At 34.2% G+C, this 23,231-nt stretch overlaps 1 protein-coding gene across 1 annotated transcript in view; it reads right to left on the bottom strand.

Annotated features, from left to right (window-relative positions):
* Nucleotides 1-23,231, bottom strand: part of CFAP47 (cilia and flagella associated protein 47) — a 227,488-nt gene that overhangs the window by 121,753 nt on the left and 82,504 nt on the right. Inside the window, exons 40-45 of the mRNA XM_015884388.3 lie at nucleotides 21,713-21,799; nucleotides 16,118-16,194; nucleotides 13,842-13,987; nucleotides 9,436-9,544; nucleotides 6,845-7,071; nucleotides 4,109-4,289 (exon numbers count right to left, since the gene is read on the bottom strand). Coding sequence (XP_015739874.2) covers nucleotides 4,109-4,289; nucleotides 6,845-7,071; nucleotides 9,436-9,544; nucleotides 13,842-13,987; nucleotides 16,118-16,194; nucleotides 21,713-21,799 — 827 coding nt within the window. The remainder of the gene's footprint in view (nucleotides 1-4,108; nucleotides 4,290-6,844; nucleotides 7,072-9,435; nucleotides 9,545-13,841; nucleotides 13,988-16,117; nucleotides 16,195-21,712; nucleotides 21,800-23,231) is intronic.

Genomic DNA, 23,231 nt, shown 5'->3' with positions numbered 1-23,231 from the left:
TTCTACAAATATTTATATATATTCAATAATGCAGCTCCTGTGAAAATTATAAAGACCTTATTTCACCATTTTTCAAAAACACAATTTGAAACAGAAACAATATTTTAAATCAGTTCTTTGTATAGAAGAAGAGTACAAAAGAAATGTTACCCTTTACACTTTTAATCCCATTTGTGGCTCACTATCCTGGATGATTAAGACCACCAAATGTAATTAAATTTTAATTATGGTGCTGCCTGTTAAATCATAGAACTGAACTCTGAAGGTCTTAACATGCTAGGGAGTTAGAGTGAAGTCTCAGAATATAAACAGTATAATGAAGATATAACAAAATCCATGTTTTGGACATTAACTAAGTAATTATGCTTTAAAAGATTAAGACTTTATGCATTTAAAAAAAAAAAACAAAAAAAAAAAACCAACTTGATAAAAAAAAACAGATACTGGAAAATTTATATAGCATGAGGACCATAGAACTTTAGGATGAGAACAGAATTACTGATAACACTTTATAGAAGAATAGATTTAAAGCTTCAGGAAATTGCTTTTGGTAAATAAAAAGAAGTTCCCTCTGATTAAAACTATTGCTGAGAAAGTACACAAGACATTTAAAAGTCAAGTCATACAAAGCAGGAGATAAAGTTGACCACAAGTCATGAAAAAGTGTTAGTGCAAATTTTCAAATAACATATTTCTCAAGTATATAAAGTGGTTAGGAAATAGTACTAACATGAAAAAATTCATATTATAGATGATACAGCATAGATATTTTTTATTTAGCTATCTGATACGACTGCATAAAACAACACAACAAGGAAATTCTTGAAAAATATATTTCCTATTAAAGAGTCAGAATTAAGTATGTCAAATAATGTTTTAAAACTTAATTTTTAGTTGTTAGTTATTCTGCATTTACTGATGAGTATGGTAATGAGCATATATTTCTAATTAGAATCATAAAATAGCAGGGGTAGGAAGGGACCTCAAGAGATCTTCATGTCCAATTCCCCTGCTAAAGCAAGTTTCCTACAATAAGTCACGCAGGTAGACATTCAGATTATTCTTGAATATCTCCAAATGAGACTCCACAACCTCTCTGGGCAATCTGTTCCAGTGCTTCATCATCCTTGCCATAATGAAGTTCTTCCACGTGTTAGTACAGAGCCTCCTGTGATCAAGTTTTAGGCCATTGCTCCTTGCCCTATCACTAAACAACACTGAGAAGAGACTGGCCTCATCCATTTGCCTCCCACCACTCTTTAAGGCCCTAAGATGTAACAAAATCAGGTTATTTAAAATGATCAAAAATAGTGTATTTATGTTGCACATTCTTTTTACTGTTTCTAATTACTGTTAGAAATGGAATTTACATCCTGTTACATTAGAAGTTACATAAACGATAGCATATGAAAAAAAAATAAAAAACAACCTTCCCAATTCCAACATAAACATCAGATACAAAACCTGCAAACATCTACTCATAACACAACTGAATAAAAAAAAAAATAAAAAAAATTTTAAAAAAAGGCAATGAGTCAATTAAACAACTTGATTACCAAAAAATCTGTTCTATAACAAAACAACTGTGTACAGGAACTTAATTAAACCTGCTTATGCTGCTGAAAAATTGTCACAACTCTTTCTTAATCTTCAGTGATTTGTATTAAAGTTTGAGCTTTCTTGGGAAAGGAAACAGAGTAGAAAAGACACATGTGATAAGAACCAAAAATTACCCTATTATTACAGCCACCCAATAATGAGTGAAACTTCTACTGTACAGTTTACTTTGGAAAGACTTGTGGCCTTCTGTTTTGTACTGCTATCACTGCGTTCTTAGCATCAGCCATCTCAATATTTCTCACATAACTTCAAGGTCACATCTTCCTTTTAGCACCAGCACAATGGGAATGACTCCCTGATTAATAAGAGATTATGGTAATGGATGGAAAATGGAAAATAGAGGGATAGAGCCATTTGGTTCTTGGGGAAAGACAGTCAAAGCATTGCTGCACATACTGCATCCAAGAAAACTGGCAAACTGTTTGGTGAAGCATGGAGGTGTTTCAGGATGCTACATCTCTGTTGCTCAAAATCTGGACCCATTATTTGAATACCACTTGACATTTTATCCTTTTCATTTCATTATCTAGTAACATCCACAGCTAAGGAAAAAAAAAGCAATTTATTTCAAGATTATATAACATGAGTTTCTACAAATTCATTATCCTTTTACATAAACATCATAATTTTTTACTGTCAATTGCTTTTAACCTGAGCTATATATAAGGACTAAATTATTTCCTAGGCTACTGCTTATGATCTGAAGTTACTAAAGCCTTTTAACATCATATGCAAAGACAATGGTGATTAATCACTGTGGCATATGGTCTTACAAACCAAAATTTTTACTCTGCAAAGAATTCTAAGTTACATTCTGTGCATCTTGAAGAGGACCTTTAGGAGGATGAGTTCTCAAGCTGTAATTCAACAAGAGCAAAGGTTTCCTAACGACCTCTGTATGAAATGCTACTGGGCTGAGCATTAGACTGTCCTCAGGTGATGTGCTAATGTCATTTTCCCTAGATGACCTCCTTTCACATACAGTAAAGACAAACTATTTGTCTCATGTAATACTGACATACAACAGGGGCTATTGCTTTTACTGCTTTGGAAGCATACAGAATTCAAAGTAATTGCTCCTGTCCAAAGCATTCTTTTCTAGCTCTGGAATACAATTATGGTTTTATCTTTTTACAATTCTTTCCAAATTTCTGTAAACTTCTGATAGACATTGGAAGCTCCACTTCTGAACTAGCTCTTCTGTCAATACCATGTACTGAGGCAAGACTGTCTCCCCTCCTCTCACTGCAGACACAAAGTACATGACCAGGTCCACAGGTCAGTGAGAACTACAGGAACTTTCAGAGTTTACTGATCAAGACTTAAGAAAACTGATCAAAAGAATCTATGGATTTTTCACATTAGTGGCTGACAATATTTCAAGCTTTTAATAAATGTACCACAGCTTTTAATAAATAACCTTAATTTTAACCAGCAAATCCAAAAATTATTTTTCTGTGCTGTTATAAGATAGCTGTGGTACAGTATATTAACTGTGATACAAACATGCATAGATCAGGTATATAGAAATATAAACATTGTTCTAGTTACATAAATCATTTAAAAAAAAATAACAAAAGAGAGATCAAAACAGAAGCCAAGCAAAAATGTTTAAGATTTCAGTGTAAAACAAAGAATACAAGAATAGTCAAAAGTTTATGAAAAATAACCAAAGCTGATAAGAGCACTGTGAAGACTGACCCATAACTTTTCATTAATGAAGAACAAGGAGCAAAGACCATACAATTAGTTTCTTGTAGCATCAGAATGATGTGTCATTATTTTGTTCAACATACATCTTATATACCATTCACTTACAAGCAAAACATTCCTGTTCCTTTAAGAGTTCCTCTAATCAGTTAATTGGTCCCAGCTTCTCCCAGACAACAGTGATAAAGGATGAAAGGTTTCATAAGAGTTACAGGATTAACAATGCATATCAATGGAACCTCCAGTCTACCCCAAAATGCAAACAGAAACTGCTTGCTCTTGTCTCACACTCTGGTCTTCCAGGATTTCACAGTGATAAGGTGGTCTACCAGAGAGTCTGATAAGCTCTTTGGTGACTTGCTCACAGTTACATCTTTCCCCACAGATGACACTTCCCTCAGGCTAACTAAGGAGAGACATAGCAAAAAAAAACTATGCAGTAAAACTGGTAAAATTTGAGCACAGATCAGCCCTCCATCAGAAGACAGAGAAATAAGCACAAATTCAGAATCTGACAGATAAACAGTCCAAAGTATTTCCTCTTTCAGAACGAGACTGCTGTGATTGTGTGTCTTTGATAAAATCAATGGCATGTGGAAATCACTGTTTTGAGCTAATAAGATAGAACTTGTATGCTGATGAAAAAGACAAGTTTGAGAACTTGAGCAGTAGCAGAATGAATACAATAACCATTTTCTGAATATGTTAAGGAAATCTCAGCAAACTAAATTTTCTGGGAGAATAAGTCAAATCCATCCTTATTTAAGAACATTCTTACCTATTTTCTCAGGCGAAAACACCTTTTCTGAAGGACCTTTCAAATTAACTCTGCTTGATGCCAATATGGGAATAGAGAGCTTCTCAGGAACGACAAAGAATTCCTTTGTGCTCACTTGTACGCTATAATCCACGTACTTCAACTCTGGATGGAATTTACGTGGTTTTAAGAGTTCATACCTCTGTAAGTAAATAATAACATAAACATATGAAAATCATAATAATTTCAGGCTAAGAAATGCGTAATGGGACAGTCTTAAAGGTGTAATTAAGTAAGTGAATTGGTAATTAGGCCCATTACATAAAAATGGCTAGAGTTGCTTCTAAATAAAAACTGTCCTATGAATGTTTTTTTTTTAGACATTGTGTATCTGAAACATAGATTTTAAAAATAATACACATTCAGATTTACAGCTAAACCACCTCCTGCTCAGAAACCTCTCTGCAAGCCTTGGAAGCTTTTCGAGGAAGACCAAAAAGAAAAAAAATATCAAAGCATTTAAAATTAACTTTATGGACAAATAATCTCCTCCTGTTGGCACTGCTAATCAACAGCATGAAACATATTACTAAAATTTAGCACAATAGAAAAAAGAAATTCCAAATACGCATTTAAATCTCATAGCAGAAATTAAGTTGGACATCTGACAGAAAGCATTACAGAAATAATACCGTGATTTAATACACAACTTACTCACTATTGTAATTTCAGATCTGGCAACACAGTATATTTGCAATGATCAAGATTAATTGTAAGTTCAACAAAGTTAGCAATTCTAGTATACTTTAGTATATTAATCAAAGAAAACTTTTTCTTCCAGTCAGGAAAAGAAGGTGACTTAGGTAAACATGAGTAAAATGTAAGGTTTAATAAAAATGGAAAATATGCAATGATTTACAGCAATTTTACAGGTACAAGTGGACCAATAATCAGTAGAAATGTAAGAACAAATTTTGTTCTCTCCATAATTACAGCAAAAAAATTATTCCTCTAGGAAGTGACTATAAAGGTGTAAAGGGAGTGAAAAAAATAGTATTAGGTATCAGTATCAGATTTCTCTCCAACCTACCACATATCTCCCAAAGGATTTAATGAGCCCAAACAATTCTTTAAACCACGGGAGCTTTGGAGAGGATATTTTTCAGTCAGGAACTGGGGAGGGGCTATTTAGACAACAAACACAGACGCATACTTCAGCTCCAAATTAAGCAGCAGAACACAAGTTCACTTCAAAAACAAAAAGTTTCACCAGAACTTCTATACTGTCACTCTTGTACAGATAGTAAGTAATAATTCATCACAAAACAAAAACCAAACCAAATAGGAACACTTTTCAGAAACTTATCTGCATAGTGAATTTCTGTACTGAAAAATCATTTTGAATAGAGTCTTCTCTACGGCATTGTATGGCATAAGTACTTCATTTAATTTCTCAAGACCATGTACATTCTGTACATGGAGAACATACTTCTTTTTGCACATTATTTTCAGTTCTCACATGATTATATATTCAGCGTTAGTATCCATCATTATACATTTCATAACTTATAGTCCTCCATTGTTCTACAATCTAATTAATTTTAGCACTCACATTAGATCTTAGCATACTTAGTGATAAAAAGAACATTCCATTTATGTTCTGTTTTGAATAAATTCACTTACTTCGCAGCAGTTGAAATACTGTTGAGTGACTATTGTGATATTAAAGGACTTCAATTTTAAAAAGTTTCTGAGCAGCATAATAGACACAGATTATATGGTTACAATCCCTGTCCCATGACAAACATATAACATATTAAACCTAATTTTTATTTTCCTCATTTAATTTGCTTTTTATTACTTTTAAAATTTATCTGTAAGCAAAACACATTTATCAATATCAAGGACACTAGGGAAAATTTTCTTCCATAGCACTGAGAATCATGTAGCACTAGGAACCCTATTTAAGGAAATGTCCAACTGGAAAACTGGAATAATATACAGCTTCTCAGCAATCTGCCACATGGGAAATTCAGTAATCAAATTGTCAAAATGCATAGAAATTAGTATTTTAATTCCGTGTAAGAGAAAACCTTGGTTTGGCATTATCAAAATAACACATTTATTCACAAATAGTAATTGAATGTTTACTGGACTATCAGGGGAGAATTTTTTTGCTTCTAGATATTGATTTCTTGGCAAAATATCGCTAACTAGGAATTATATAGGGATAGGGAGCTATAGTGTAAAGAAGATTTGCAGCCTTCCAAAGCTATTATATATTGATTGCAAAAAAAAAAAGTATTTCCTGTTCATCAATTTATTCTTCATATAGACAAGTATTTTCTTATTAAAAATAAGCACAAAAATTCCATTTGAGTATTTTCATTCTTAAGAAAATGAGTGTCAGAAAGAATGCTAATACAGATAATTATTTTGTATTACAGAGAATGTGAAATTTTTTTTTAATCAGTATATATTTTTCAGACTATAACTGAAATAAAATATCAATGTTCTGTTTAGCTGCAGCAAAGATTTCTTAAAAGAAGCTATTCTTAATAGCGTAAGTGAGATAGTAACTTCTGCGGTGTCTGAGGCAATGAGGAACAGTAACTGTCATATTACTGAATGTGTAAAAAAAAACATAACTCCATTACACCATTTACTGAAACTTTAAAATTCATCCATTTTAAAAATTCAGTCCTAAAAACAAGAACAACTAATTAATTCCAGAACTGGATTACTGATTTTTCTCACCTCTATTCTGGACAGCCCTAGCAATGCGGTTGCAGCTCGGACACTACTGCTATCCAGAGTTCCTGTGAGCTTTCTTCTGTCATATTCAATAGTTGACATCTGCTGTTGAGCAGCAATAGCCAAAGCCCTTTCTTTTGATTCATTGATCAGCGGAATCCTGAGTTTTTCTTCGAGAGTCTGTCCAATTCTACATTTTAAATATAAAATTGTCTCTGCTGTACTTGAAGCTATTTAAATAAAAACACATGAGGACAAAAAAAACCAAAAAAAAACAAAAAACAAACAAAAAAAAACAGGTATCATAACTGTATTAGAGCAGTTAAAATCCTTAACCTGCAAAGCAAAAACACAAAAATCCTTTGATATTCACTTGTATGCTATTTATCTATTTACTTCCCTTATAATTTATTTATTATACTAGAGAAATATAAATTAACATAAATCAAAATCCAAATGGAAAATTCAAAAATCCCACACCAGCTTACTACTATTACAACAGTAGCAAAACTTTCTTGAAGAAGTCTTTCTGCTACCTGTAAGACACAACTACCCTTTTATCCCTCTAGAATATGTTGCATCCCTACAAAAAGGAACCGCTAGCAATGTAATTGCAATTAGAGATGGTAAAATTCAATTTTTTTCCTAATACATTGCCTTGAGATCCACAGTTCTCATCGAACCTCTCTGAACTAAATAGCAACAAATATTTACTCATCCCTCATGCATGTGCACTTGACTTAAATAAAACATTTTCACTTTCCCAAATTAAAATACTAGTGGTAAGAAACCAACTGGGAAGGAAGTGTGTGATAGAACCTTTGTGCACACCATGGTGCCAATCGACCTTAGAAAATGAACGCTTTATCTTATTAGGCAAGCCTTTACAGAAAACAAGTGGGGACATTACATTTAAGCAAAATAGATTTCTGCTTTTCCATGCAAAGGCTATAAATTAAAATCATCTTGCACTGTTCTGGTTAGCTTTAGATTCATAGCAGAGAAGTTTTAATAATTGACTTAGATATCTGTATTTACTTTTATTTTTTAATGAATGTCTGTTACAATAATGAGCTGATCCACAAATTCCCATATTCTCAGCAGTGATTTTCTTTGTATCTCAGCCCAAAGTGGGATGAAATGGATGAGAGATGAAGATCACAAGATAAGGAAGTCCCACAAATGGGATCCTGAGCGGACTAATTCTAGGGTTAAAAGCAAGGAAGAGCTTGTAGTAATTAGAAAGTTCCAGGTAAAGTCATATCATATCATGAAGTCACATATCACTGCTATTCATAATGAAGATCTATTTCTGTGTCTCATCAATGAGTACCTGTAGAACACTGACTTTTCTATTGAAAACACAACAAAAGCACAATTAAGAAAATAGAACTACTGAAAAACAAGACTGTAACATACTATGACTGTTCAGTTGTTTTGATCTTTGACAACAATTATTATTTTGTGATGGTCCTGAATGGGATGCACTTAACCTACAAATGAATGGCCTTACTCTTGAATTAACTGCTTATACAAAAACAGCCTCTGCATAACTTGCACATAAGAGTGCAAGAGATCTTGATTATTTTAGGTTTGAGTATGTTGTAAAAACTGTCAGCATATAATCACTACAATATTTTTATATCAAGCATAGAAAAGGTCTAGTTTGAGGTAAAATGAACTTATAATTGATTTTACAATCCAGGCTACTCCTTTCTCTTTTCATAAGAATAGTTAAAATGCTTGCGTACAACATACTAGAGGTTCACAGAAAGAAGCGGCATAGAAATCTTTTCAAGTTACCTAAATGTTTTAGTTGACCTAGACATGTCATCTTTGATTTTTACCATATTACAACTGTCCTGTCAAAGAACTTCTCGAGAAAAAAACAAACAAACAAAAAAACAAACAAAAACAGCAACAACAACAACAAAACTCAAGCATATTAAAATTTGCTCACCCAAATTTACTCACACATATAAGACTCAGTCATGGAGAAGTATGTCACGATCACAATCAGTGAAATAGGCCATATATGTAATAATCATTTCCAGGTTTGTTATTGTCAGAATCAACATTTCTTAACAATGGGAAGACCAGTTACATAACTTCCTAATGTGTCTCACATTCTTTAGTCTCAGAACGTAAATTATATGTATTTCAAATAACAGCCACACTTTTCTGAAATAGGTATGATAGCAATTCATCACTGGATGAAGACAAAACTCTATCTGTAAAATTACAATACTGTATACAAAACATTATAAAACTAGAAAAACTAGTCAAAGATGACTTGACCTGGTATATCTGACTACAGCCTACATTCTGAAGTAGAAAATAAGAGTAATTATGAAAATACATTGATATAAACTATATTGAAAACAACTTTGCTCATAAAAACTGGCTAACTTCTGCACTGAAGAGAATGTACCAGACAACACAAAAATAATGTCTCATAGTTACACTGTACTACAAACAACTGCTTATGTCAGATACATTTTACAAATTTTAGCAAAAATGACTGGGAACTAAGGAATATGTGTGAAGTAGATTGAATTGCTCTATTTTTCTCTCCCATCATCCATTTACCCTACCTTCTAATGTACTGCTAACACGCAAAACATTTGGACTATCCATTGGAAGCAGTTCTGAAGGCAAAGGTATGTCACCTGTTCCTTCCACAAGATACACAAGTTCTCCGATCTGAAACACAGGAACATATAATCAATTTGCAATTCCAGAACCATCATTTTAGAACTATGCTCAAATAAAAGCAAATTTTTGTTTCAAACCCCATTACGAAAATCATGTTTAATTACTGTATCTGAAAATTTAAAAAAAAAATAAAAAAATCATCATCATGAATCCTTTTGAAGTCCTCATATATTTTAACTGAATGAGAATGCTTTGAACCATATAAACACTGGTAAATTCTTATTATGTGTCATAGCCATATATATTTAAACAGGTATACCAGTTGCCTTAGCCTATCACTGTTAAGAACTGTAATTTTGAGCCAGTAACACTTTTCTAGAAGGCAAACAGGAGTGGAATTCAAGGCAGGCTATCATTGGCTACAAGTTATCCTCTAAGAAGAAAATAAGTTAACAAATCTTACTTATTTCATCAAGAATAATTAAAGCCTTGCAGGAACTTGAAAGCAAAAACAAACATGGACTAGAAAAAGAAGACAGTAATTTGTCATAGGGGAAAGTATAAATTAATGATCAGAGAAATAACACTTTCAGTCATTGAAGAAATTAATAAAAAAAAAAAATTAAAGGGGCCAATTGAAAGAGAAAAAAGGTATTATTTAAAAAAAATAAGAAAATTCAGTAGAGTACTCTAAGTTACAAAAGGGACCTAAATTAGGTACTTAAGTACCTAGCGGAGATTTAGTACATATAATATTATTGCTTTACTAATTTCTGCATTTTTTAATTACTGCTTTTTTTCTTTTTTTTCTTTTTTTTAATCACTTGACTGAAATGTAGAGGATCAAATGGTGCTGGAACAAAACATATAGCTTGCCATAGAAGGTCATCTCTTATATCTCCCATAAAAAACAGCTCATAAAATCCTGCTTTTAAAATGCATATCTGTCATTTATTCTTCATTCCAGATATGAGGGGAAAAAATATCATTTAGTTCATCTGCCAAACTATGCAATTTTTTTCTCTCTAATATTGGTCAATAACAGAAGATGAATTTGGTTTTTATTTTATTCCAGGCTTCAACAAATACTTACACTAAGACTGGCAACATTGCATTTATGTTTCTGACCCAGCAGAAGGAAACCTATTCAATTTTCATGGCACTTTCTCTCCTTTTTTGGCTCAAGAGTTCAGAGGAATCTTCCTTGAGAGGGATTAAAGAATCCTACATCAAAAATGGTTTCCCACATATAACTAATAGCCACTCCTGGGAGCCAATTTCAAGAGAATATATGGAGCATTTTGGCTCCATAAGGACTATTAACAAACTCAGAGCACATACAACTAATTTTGTGAAGGTACTGGTTGCTAGGTTGCCATTCTACTACCAATTACTTTTCTTGTCATTGCTGACATCAATATGCTTATATGTATGAACAAAATTCCCTATTTCCCTCCATGCTTTGAAAATATCTTGCTTTTTTATCTCCATAACATGCAAATCCTTTTTTCTGATTGTGATCTTGAGGAGCAGGGGCCTGGGAAAAAGTGGGGTCAGGACCCTGAACTCTGGGAGAGTAAACTTAAGTTGTTTATGGAATTGTTGGTCAAGACCTCTTGGGAAGCTGTCCTTAGAGACAAAGGACTGGAAGAAAGATGGCTACTCTTTAAGGATGCCTTTCTGAGAGCACAAGAGTTCTCTGGCCCTCAGAATAAGAAAACAGGCAGAGGAGACAGTAAACCAGCATGTCTTGGCAAGGATCTGCTGGTCAAACTGAGGGAAAAGAAGGGATTGTACCAAATGTGAAATCAAGATTGTGTCACCTGGGGAGAATACAGGGATGCTGTCCAGACTTGCAGAGAGGGGATTAGGAAAGCCAAGGAACAGATAGAACTGAACTTGGCAAGGGATGTTAAAAACATCAAGAAGGGATTTTATAGTTATATTGGCCAGAATAGGCAGGCCAAAGAAAGAGTACCTGCTTTCAGTGTTATAACAGGACATCCTGTTTATCTTTACTGTGTTCAGTTTTGGGCTCCTCACTACAAGAAAGAAATTGAGGGCCTGGAACGTGTCCAGAGAAGGGCAACAAAACTTGTGAGGGGTCTGGAGCACAAGTCTTATGAGGAGTGGCTCAGGGAGCTGGGATTGTTGAGGTCAGGGGAAACCTCATTGCACTCTACAACTTCCTGAAGGGAGGTTGTGATGAGGAGGAGCTTGGCCTCTTCTGCCAGGAAACAAACAGGACCCGAGGATATGGCCACAAGCTGTATCAGAAGAGGTTTAGACTGGACATACAAAGGAACTTTTTTTCTCAGAGTGGTCAGGCACTGGAGTGGCTGCCCAGGGAGGTGGTGGAGTCGCCATCACTGGCTGTGTTCAAGAAGCATCTGGATAGGGAGCTAGGAGATATGGTTTAGGGGTTTTCTGTAGGCATGGTAAAGGAAGGACAGTTGGACTAGATGATCTTATATGTCCTTTCCAACCTTGTGATTCTATGATTCTATGATCCTTGGCTCCACCAGAAGAGGGGTGGCCAGCAGGGTCAGGGAGGTGATCGTCCACATCCACACTGCCCTTGTGAGGCCCAATCTGGAGTACTGTGTCCAGGTCTGGAGCCCCCAACACAGGAAAGATGTGGAGCTGTTGGAGAGGGTTCAGAGGAGGGACACAAAGATGATCAGAGGGCTGGAATACCTCCCTATAAAGACAGGTTGAGAGAGTTGGTCTTGTTCAGCCTGGAGAAAGCTGCAAGGAGACTTCATTGCAGCCTCCCAGTATCAAAAAGGGGAGTATAAAGAGGGAAAATAACTTTTTATAAGGGTAGACAAGCGAGAAAGTTTTTAAGCTCAAGGTGGAAAGGTTTAGATTGCATGTCAAGGGGAAGTTCTTTACAGAGAGAATGGTGCGGTGCTGACACAGGCTGCCCAGAGAAGTTGTGGATGCTCCATCCACGTAGGTGTTCAAGACCAGTCTGGATGGAGCCATAGGCAACCTGGTCTAGTACCAGATCTTGAGGCTGGTAGACCTGACTGTGACAGGAGGGTTGGAACCTGTTCATCCTTGGAGTCCCTTCCAACCCAAGCCATTCTATGATTCTATGATTCTTTGTGCTGACATTTTGTCAGCAAAATGGGTATCTTATTGTATTTTATTAATTTAGCTGGAAACCTCTTGGTTTCAACGTTTTATATTTCCATTTTTCAGGAGCTGGACAAGAGAAAGCATAAATATTTTGTAGAGTGTAGTCTTAATAAAATATAGTGAATAAAAAAGCCACTGAATTATTAGATACTTATCAAATACATTATTAATCCCAAATGCAAGTATAACCACTAAGAATATGCAGTTTTCCATGAAAAACAGTATTTAAGAGCAACAGATAGTAAAGTGTGCACTCAATAGGCCAGTTCATTTCGTTTTGGACATTTAGATGTAGAAGTTCTAAGTGACAATTTTAACTATAAATTCACATATTATCATCATTGAAATGATAAATATATATATAAATATATATATATATATAAACACATCTTTAAGAAGTGTTGAACAACGTGTGCCATCACTTAGAGATCAGAAAACTTAACACACAGGTTCAAAAAATTCAGCAGTTTAAGTAGGCCAACTAACTAGTAACAGTTTAGGTTCTATCTAGAAGATACATGCACAGAGCAAAATCTGAAACAGAGTTTATATTATGGATGTCAGAAACAGAATGCAAGCCTTGAGATCAAGCACACATAAAGGAAGACTAGACAAACAACGGAGTGTTGAGAAACATTGATAGCTGATGGCAAAACATAGCAAAGCAGTTAAAGAGGTGAAAATAAGAAGGTTGTGGCCACTGAGATATAGAATTACAGAAACATCAAAAAAGCTGCATTGCAAATTTTAAGCTCTGAAAGTTGATCAAGAATAGGACTCAGTAATTTGATTAAATCAATTTCATTTAAAAAACAAAGGAAATGTAAGATTACATGAATCAAGAAAAACTATAAAGTGTCAGTATTCATGTACAACATGTACAACAGGCAAATGCATTTAGTTTGTATTGTGGATATAAAAGGGCAGTGTATTTTGGTTTAAATTTCTTTGCTAAAACTTGCAACCTTGCAATCTTCTGATCTTCTTAAGTAACATTTGCCTGAAAGAATTACAGTAATACTCAGTAATATAGTACTTCAACCAAAATAAATAAATAAATAAAATACAGAAAATGAAAATATTCTCATTTCTATAAGTCTGCACACAGATCACCTCAAACATCTGAAAGCTTACAGAAATGATCTTAACTGACTAGGATATCATGTGAAAACCACTTAAAGAATTTAGTTTCAGTTCTTACCATTTCATTAACCAGAATGACAGTGCAGTAACGTTTTTCCAGATTAAATGGAAGAAAGTGAATCTCTAAGGCTGCACAGCTTCTCCCTGCCAAGAACAGTTTTTCCAGGGGACTGAAGAACTCAGGCAGGAAGCTGGACTGGTCAGCTGTTAAAAAAAGTTTTAATGGTTGCTCAGATAGAACAGAATGAGACATAATACACTGCATCGGTCCAGGATACTGTATACAGCCTGCTGTAACAGTTAGTATTAAAGGTACTTCAACATTACATTCATGTAAATCTCCTGCAATATTGCATGCTGTATTATTTCAACAGATTTTGCTAGCATTGTTCTTCTTGCATGTACCGAAATTAAATCAGAGTAAACAGACTGTTCTCAATATCAGTAAAAACTCTTTAAAGATGTACAGCCTATAACTAAACAACTCCTCTTTAATACTCCAGTTTAATACTATTTAAATGAATTCCCTTGCCCTCAGTATGTTGTCATAATATGAAATTCTCCAGACTTAATAATAACTAAATTCTGTCAAGCTTACTTTTTTTGTATTGCTTTCAAATAAACATTGTGTTGACAAATTACATTCTTCCTAAGACACTAAGAATCTTACAGGTGAATCTGGCAGGTTCAGACAACATTGTCAGTGAGTGTTTTTCCCCTACTAACCAAGTCTGGGTAACGTAGAACACTTTAAAACTTGAATTTTTGTTCAGCCTTGGCTGCCTAACGCTCTAGAAAGGTCAATAGACTGAAAAGCAGAAGTGCAGGTAACTGAAATGAACACAGACCACAGAACTATAGAATGGTCGAGGCTGGAAGGGTCCCCTGCAGCTACCTGGTCCAACCCAGCATGTTCAAGCAGGGCTGAATAAGAAATTTACTTCACACTGTGGGCAGTTAGTTACATGTGATTCACCACCTCCCTCCCAAACACCAAGAGCTTCATTAAAGAAAAGCCCCCACCTCCCACCCCCAAATACTTCATCTCCCCATAGTTCAAACTGAACGAACAGTTTCCAAAGAAAAGGAATCTCCCAACATTCACATTTCAGCCAACAGCTAAGATGCACATGAATCTGCTGTTTACAAAGCTTACATAAACAACAACAAAAATAAACAAACAAAAAGGCCCATTTTTACCCTTTCATCCAACAGGGTAATTCATTTTTCATTTTATTTTACTACTTAAGGCAGTACTTTCCAAACTTGTCTCCTGTTCAAGTGTTCCTCATCCAAAGTATTTCAAACAAACTGTGGAACAGTAAGTCTTGTGAGAGCCCTCCCTTCTTACCTGCTCCCTGGACTGTGAAAAACTAAGCAGTTGCCAAAGAAGGCACATTTAGTAAACAATTCAGCTATAATAAAAGCAGTCGATTACTGTGGCTGCTCCAAGAAAAACAAAAATGTATTTCTGGATGCCTGCTTTCCACTTGTGACTACTCTTGCCCCTTAACAGCAATGTCTCCTCAGTTCAGGATGTAAGACATATAGAAGACTCTTATTTAGGTTTTGTTTGCCATGTTACAGAGATGAATGAAAAATTATTCTCAAAGAATTATGCCTCTACAAGAAATGAAAGCATACTGTTAGGTTCCTATGAACCTAAAACACCATAACAAATGTCTCTGAAGCTCCAATCTGAAGCTAAGCTCGCTTTGAAAGCTGTTCATAAATTACTGCAATAGTTGTAAACTAATTCATTAGCTAACGTAAATAGATTTTCATGAATTTTTATGAATGTTACATTAGTTAGCTGTTAATCATATCTCAGAATACAATATGAGAAATGAATATAAATGGAAGGGCACATGATTCAAATTCAATTACGTATCTGTTCTCCATATACCTTCAAAAAAAAAACCAGTGTTTTCCAAGAGGACAAAATTCATTTTATAAGGTGAAATTTTGCCCAAGAGTAAAAGTAAAAACTTGTGTTTTTACAGAATTTTTTCATTTTCAGTTTCATAGAAAATAAAAGCAAGATTTGTACTGTCAATGAGTATTTTCAAAGATTAACCAAGTAAGCTGAAGAAGATCCACAGCAAACTCCCCTGCAGCTCTTAAAAGAATGAAATAAGCACTTTTAAATTTATTTAGGTTAAAGTAACTAGGTCTACAGTGCAGCTTTAAAAAGAATTTCAGTTAATTCAACAAATAATAAATACTAGTAAAATAATAATTATCAAGTGTATTTTAAGATTTCAGAATCTTACTCAGATGCTTTAATTGCTATTGTAGTAAGGTAAGGGGTTATAGTAGTATAAAGATACTTACAGCAATTAAAGTTTTTGTCTTCATTTGGCTCCTCCTGCAGCATTATCTTTTTACAGTTTAACACATTATTTTCAGAACTAGAAAGAAACAAAGGAAAGCAATAGACCAAAATTAGACATTAGTATTTCTATTAATAGTCAGCTTCTTTCCTTCGTATAGGCATAAATACTGGAAATTCAATGTTTTGAATGAAAAACAAACAAACAAATAAACAATAACAATAACAACAACATTTTGGAAACAGCGATTTATCAGTAATGGTTATATGATTTCTTTGATTTACACTGGGAGTAATACTTATAATTGAAGTAGAACAGGATTCCTCAGTTAACTTGTGTAATATCTCTGCAGTATTCATATAAACCAAATTCTGTTTACATGTATATATATATAAGTCAAAAGCATTCCCGAGACAATAATACTTTCTAGTGAATTTGATCTTAATTTTTTTCTTTATCATTTCAATATCCTAAGACAATAGATAATTATTCCCTGGTACACCCTGAGGTAGGAAGGCCTTGCATTTCACTGATCAACTCAGTTGATATCAGCTTTCCAATGTTCCCCTTAAAGGTTATTCTAGAAATACATCTAAAAATCCTAATTATTTAATGTTATATACCAGGAGATTTAAAAGATATCTAACAATTTCTATTCAGAGCATAAAACAGCATGGTTTCATCCTAATATACCTTAACAGGAAAAATTAGAAAAGTTAATCATTAAATGCAATTTTCTAAAATAAATATTTTAAATAAATATCTCTGCTCTCCACTATGCACCATACTGTTTCAAAACACATGCATTTTGGTATAGTCTTGAAGATACTTAAATGATCTCACAGTAGTTCCCAGAGTGAATCAGTAGCACACAAACTATTTAAAACTTACAATTATTTAAGAAAAAAATGAAATACAGGCAGTTGAACAATTGCATTTTTCTTGGCAAAAAAGTAGGGAGATATAAATCATTATCTTCTTGCTTCAGTTAATTTAGTTCACTAGCAATGTTCTTTTCCACAAGGCTATAGCTCTGAAGAAGGGGAATGAGAAAGCCTGGAAACAGATAAGCTTGTTTCTCACAACCTCTTTTACACCAAGGCTCCAGAAATGGTCTATATACAGTAACAGTGCAATTAATCACTCACGTGCAACTAATGTAATCAAATTTTTGTCTGAAAAAGGAGAAAAAGGAATGAAGGGGATTAATTTTAACCTAAGTACCCTACTCTGTTCATGGTGTTATTGTTTTCTGAGTGAAGATGAAAAGAACAGATAAAAATAAATAATCTTAAACAAAGTCATTGCTTATTCCCATCCCTCCAAATCAAATTGTGCTTCTTACTATCTTATTTTATAGATAGATAGATAGATAATATTACTATCTTGTTTTCTTGATATTACTTCATATGCCTTCTGTCCTTCTTCACAAATAATTTCTACCAGTGTTGACAGGAGTTAAGACTCTGCTGTTACATTTATGGAAGGACAGTTGTGTTTAATTTAAAGTAAGTAGAGGCAAGAGCCCAGAGATGCTAAAAAAAAAATATACTGCAACATATCTTAAAAATAATAATAATAATAAATACTGAAAGTAGGTTTTTCAGCACTAGACTTGGGTTTAATATTATCCACACATAAAAGTAATTCTCCTCTAGCAGTAAAATTTGATGAGCCAGCTTACAGTAAACACTTGTAATGCACAGCATTTGCTAGCTACTTGATCTCTCTTACAGAATTAATCTCACTGTGTTAAAAAAATAAATAAATAAGTAAATTTTAAAAAATCACAACCTTAAATAAATGGACTGGTAAAATTTTCAAAATATGATACTCTGGAGATTCAGTTTAATACCTCTTCATACAAGCCATTTTTCAGAAGGGAAAATGATCTCTGAAGTCCGTGGGTTCAACATACTATTTATTCTAAGCCAACAAATAGTTATTTACCTCATTTCACATAAAAGTACAAAATTACATATTTCATAGAAAACATCTATTTCAATGCTTTATTTTTGAATCAGAATGCCCAGATGTGAATGCAAAGACAGAGACAAGAGCAAAAAAGTCATTATAGAAACAACAGGTTTAAAAGCTATATGAAAACAGACAATAAATATAATAATGTAATGATGACTTTATACATTAAGTCCATACATAGTACAAGTCTTCACATAAATCCCCTTTTGGGAGATGAATGACTGACAAACTTGTTGTACTGATTTGAAGGTCTGTCTCCGTACATTTTTTCTCACTAAAATAATCAAAGTATTTGAAGATAAATAAAGCGGAATAGAAATAAAGTTGTTTTGTGGCAGATATACACTACATCTCTCTCCTCTAAAATAAAATAAATAACATCTCTTGTAATAATAAAAATTAAAATAATACAATTATTTAAGAAGTACATACTCAGTTTGACTCCATATGTTCACTTTAAAAACACTGAGAAATAAGTACTGAACAGCTTAACGCTGCCATAAAATTAGTCTACACAGACATTTTGCTATGGTATAAAGGCTGCAGTAATGTCCTATCAGGCCTTACACACCAATCATTTTACTTCATGTTAACGTTCACATTCTACTGTATGAAAAATGTCACCAATGAAGAAGATGAGCTCTAAAATCAAGTTCATGCATATACTGTTTATATATGGTGGCAAAGGGTCCTTGATCTAACTGTGCGACTAAACACATTACATCACAATGTAATTTAGGTCTCTAAGTCTGAAAACTCGGGTATGAGAAGCGATTCGGTGTAATGGGAGAAATGGTGACCAAGCAACTTCATAAACTGCCGCTAATTTTTTATTTTTTATTTTTTATTTTTTTGTTATTCTTCCGCAAACACAACCGCTTCCTTGTAAAGCAAAGTTACTTTATTGTGCATTAAATGGACTAAAGGTTCTGCAAGACAATGTTACAATTACACCAGTGAGCATTGGTGCAGGAGGCTGCCTTTCAACTGCCTAGTAATAAGACCCAGTTGAGAGAGAGAAAATGGCAGCTATGAATATTTCCATGTTTAGTCTAACCTGCTCAAATTTGTTCTACAATTTACTTACATGCTTGGGTACCAGTAAGAAACAGTTTGGTAGCTATCACCTCTGAGTTGCCAGCTACCTCTTTCTTTGTAGCTCCATAAAGAGACTGTACTTGCATTTTAGCATGCATACCAAAAACCAGAATCAAAAATTGTCTCTTCAAACATTGATCTCCTCTTCATGTACCAATATTTACCCAATTTAATAGCTTCTTTTGTAATCAGCTTCTGCAGTCATGATCCATTCTAATGAATCGTTAGTCTACATTTACCACTTCCTAGTTTTAGTGAAGAGAATCTAAGACAGAAGTTAGCTAATAAATGTAACTTCGAGCTCTTAATATCATTCCTTTCTTTTTTTTCCATCTTTTTTCTTTTTTTTTTTTTTTAAATGTACATCAGTCAAAATATCAATGTGCTTGAGAATTAAATTATGCATAGTTTTGTATTTGAATTCCTGGGCCATGTAGCAAGCATCTCTTCACCTGATTCCTCTCCCATAGGGGGCAGGACATACTGGGACAAAGATTTAGGCTAAGGACAACTACTGAAATGTTGAGGGCTTAAAAAAGCACAGAAAAATGTGTAACTTGAGCACAGTCCAGTCGCATTAATCACAACATACTTAAAAGAAAAACAAACTCAACTGGATGAAAGAAAAACCACCACCCTTCTCACAAAGATCATTCAGCTACATGTGGACAAAGAGGTTTTGACTGAAACCACTAATTACATCTTGGCTCAGACACAAGCTATGGTTATGATTTTATTTTAAATAACTTAGAATTAAAACTTTCAGTCTGTGACTGAAAAAGAGAGTTATTAAGCTGATAGTTATTAAAAAAGTGAAATTTGTCATGTCTGACAGGTTCCAAAAATTTTATTAGATTTTAGTGATCTACACTGGGACATTTCCAGAGAGTGTTATGAAAAGAGTGCCGAACCTGCTTTGGATTGTCTCTTTCTCTTTTTACCCAGTCTATGAATGATTCTGATCTACATCTCTTCAATGCTCCTAAAGATTTCCGCCTGTTCATCTGAACTTCTTGATACTTATCTCACTGTCTACAATTAGAGATAGTGAATACAGAAGTTCCTCTGGACTAGAAATCTATTTAAATATTGTTCTGTCTTTATGATATATATCCCCTTGTCTGTCTGTTACTCTCTGTTTTTCAGTTTTTTGTGATTTCATTACATTTATCATACTTACTTTGAAGTTTCCTTCACCTTCCAGATTTCCTAAGCTAGAAAATCTGCTTCTGGCCTGTTTAAGGAATAATGTCTAGACACAAAATTACATTATTTCAACAATTCTGTACTAACATCCTCTCATTTTCCTTTGCAGCTCCAGGGGCCTACAGAACCTGGAATATTTTAGACTTCAGCACAGTCTAAATTCCCTAGACTGTCCATACATAATAGGCAGTTGTACCTTCAAATAAATCTACAGACTAAATTCCAGAATTCAGAACAATTCTTTCTTTCAAGGTTCTAGTGACCTGGAGCTAGTTAGTCTTACTGGCATTTTTTTCAGTACTTCAGCCACCTAAGTCATCATGGCTGTCCATGTCCCAGCATCAATATTTTACCTTTTAATTCTACTTCATGAGACAGTTTTTCTAGAAAGCATATCACGCTCATATTTACCTTTTGTATCATATTTTTCTTTCTCTGCTGCTTCAGTAAATTATCTCTAAACTGTTTTAAACATATTATGTCTTTCTGCTACAGTTTCCATGTCACAGCCTTCTTTACAACTGGTATATACACATATATGTAATACTAATAAAACTGTACAACTTCATACATTACAGAATTACATAATCACAGATTGCAGGGGTTGGAGGAAAGCAGGTACCCTACAGTAGGTCACACAGGTAGGCATCCAGACTGGTCTTGAATATATTCATAGAAGGAGATTCCACAAGCTCTCTGGGCAACCCAATCCTATGCTCCATCACTCCTACCGTAAAGAAGTTCTTCCTCATGTCAGTATGTAACTTATTATGTTCAAGTGCTAGTCCATTACTCTTTGTCAGGCCATGTCATGATCTTGTAATTTTTGCTATTGGTATTCCACATCATAACATCATACGGAGCACAGAGAAGAACCACCACATGTCTCAGAGGACCTTGCAGTCAGAGAAGGAAATACATCATGGAAGTGACTCTCCCTCTCTCTCACACTGCCTGGCAGCGGATATGGGTGTGCTTCCAAGTCGTGGCATCTTCAATTCCAAAGTAGGCTTCCCAGTCTTCAGAAAACTCCTGATTTCCCTGATTTATTAGCCTCAATTTCAATTAGATTGTATTATATCATGTTATCTTGCATTCCGATATCATAGTTACTAAAATAAGCTTTCCTCCTTAGATCACTGACGCTGCTGTTTGATTCCTTGAGCCCAGCTCCCATCTCCCTACCCCTTTCCCATTTTCCCTTCCCATTTTCAAGGTCAGGGGGCCCACAGGCCTACTGCCCCCCTGTGACATAGATTGATCTAGATAACTCCATGACATTTATAATTAGCAATTGCCATTCAAAACCTACCTGAGCATTTGCTCTTCCTTTAATTGCCTGGCTTGATGTACTTGTTCTGGCTGACATAAGTAACTTGTGGATTCCAGCAAAATGACCCTGGAATATGACAAGTACACATAACTACTATTTACTAGCAGGATAAGGAACAAAATCTAGTTTATTCTACCTTTTAAATGCTTGGTAAAGAAGCCTACTGTTTTCAATTTGTGGTAATTCCAAAATAGTATTCAAAATATTTAGTAAGTTGAAGAATTCTTCTTGATTTAATAACTTAAAATATTTTGCACAATTTAATAATGAAAATTTTAAAGGTTTTGTAACTACGTAAATCCTGAGGCACTTATTCAAGAATTCTGAAAATTATTTTAAATTGCTATTTAATCAATACAACAGATTGATCTGTTATCATAGAAATGCTGCAGGACATGTCATGTTATGACAAGGAGAACAATATTCTTTTTAAAAAAAACTGTTAAAAAAAACATTAAAAACAAAAATAATGTGCATTTCAAAACAAACAATGATGATGTTTTAATTTGGAAATATTATTCTAAAATATATTTAATGCTACATAATTCACAGCTTTTGGAAATATCTGATATTTGTTATACCATTTGACAGAAAATCAAAGAGGCTCATCTTTTAATTTACCCATTTCTTAGATAATACTATATTATACATATAGTTTTAAGATTTTTTTAGCCCTCTTTTTGGTAGAAGAGCTAGATATCCTAGATATCACAAATGCATATATATAAAATCATAGAATTACTCAGGTTGGAAAAGACCTTGAAGATCATTAGGTCCAACCACAGCCTAATCATAGTACCCTAATTCTTAACAACCCTCTGCTAAATCATATCCCTGAGCACCACCACATCCAAACAGCTCTTAAACACATCCATGGATGGCAATTCAACCACCTCCCTGGGGAGCCTATTCTAGTACTTGACTACCTGTTCTGTAAAGAAGTGTTTCCTAACATCCAAACTAAATTTGCCCTGGCACAACTTGAGGCCATTTCTCTTCATCCTATAACTTGTCACCAGTGAGAAAAGATTTGCCAATTATCCTAACATTGTTTGCAAATAAGCAATACTACCCATCATGGAACAGTAGGCTGCCCTGGGTGGTGGTTGAATCGTTGACCCTGGAAAAATTCAAGAAACATTCAAATGTTGTACTAAGAGACATGGTTTAGTGGAGAAATAATGGTGATAGGTGGGCAGTTGGACTAGATGATCTGGGATCTTTTCCGACCATGATGATTCTATGATTCTATATGATTAACACATAGGACACTTATGCTACACTGGAGTATTGGAGCGCCACTGAAGCAGCGAAAACAATCCTATTACAGATGACTATACCATAACGGCACTGTGGATGGAAGAGAAATTTCATCTGCAGCCTATGGAGAACACTGGATAGATCACTGAAATAAGTTTGAAAATTATGGAAATTGGTTCTTGTAAATAAATGAATTATAAGAACTGATGTTTAAAGATTGAAGAAAAAATATGGATTC

Source organism: Coturnix japonica, chromosome 1 (assembly GCF_054131305.1).
Source record: "Coturnix japonica strain WE chromosome 1, WE-NBRP24, whole genome shotgun sequence".
In the NCBI taxonomy this organism is placed as follows: Eukaryota; Metazoa; Chordata; class Aves; order Galliformes; family Phasianidae; genus Coturnix; species Coturnix japonica.
Note: the sequence above shows the minus strand (reverse complement) of the source record. Positions and strands in the feature narration are given on the sequence as shown.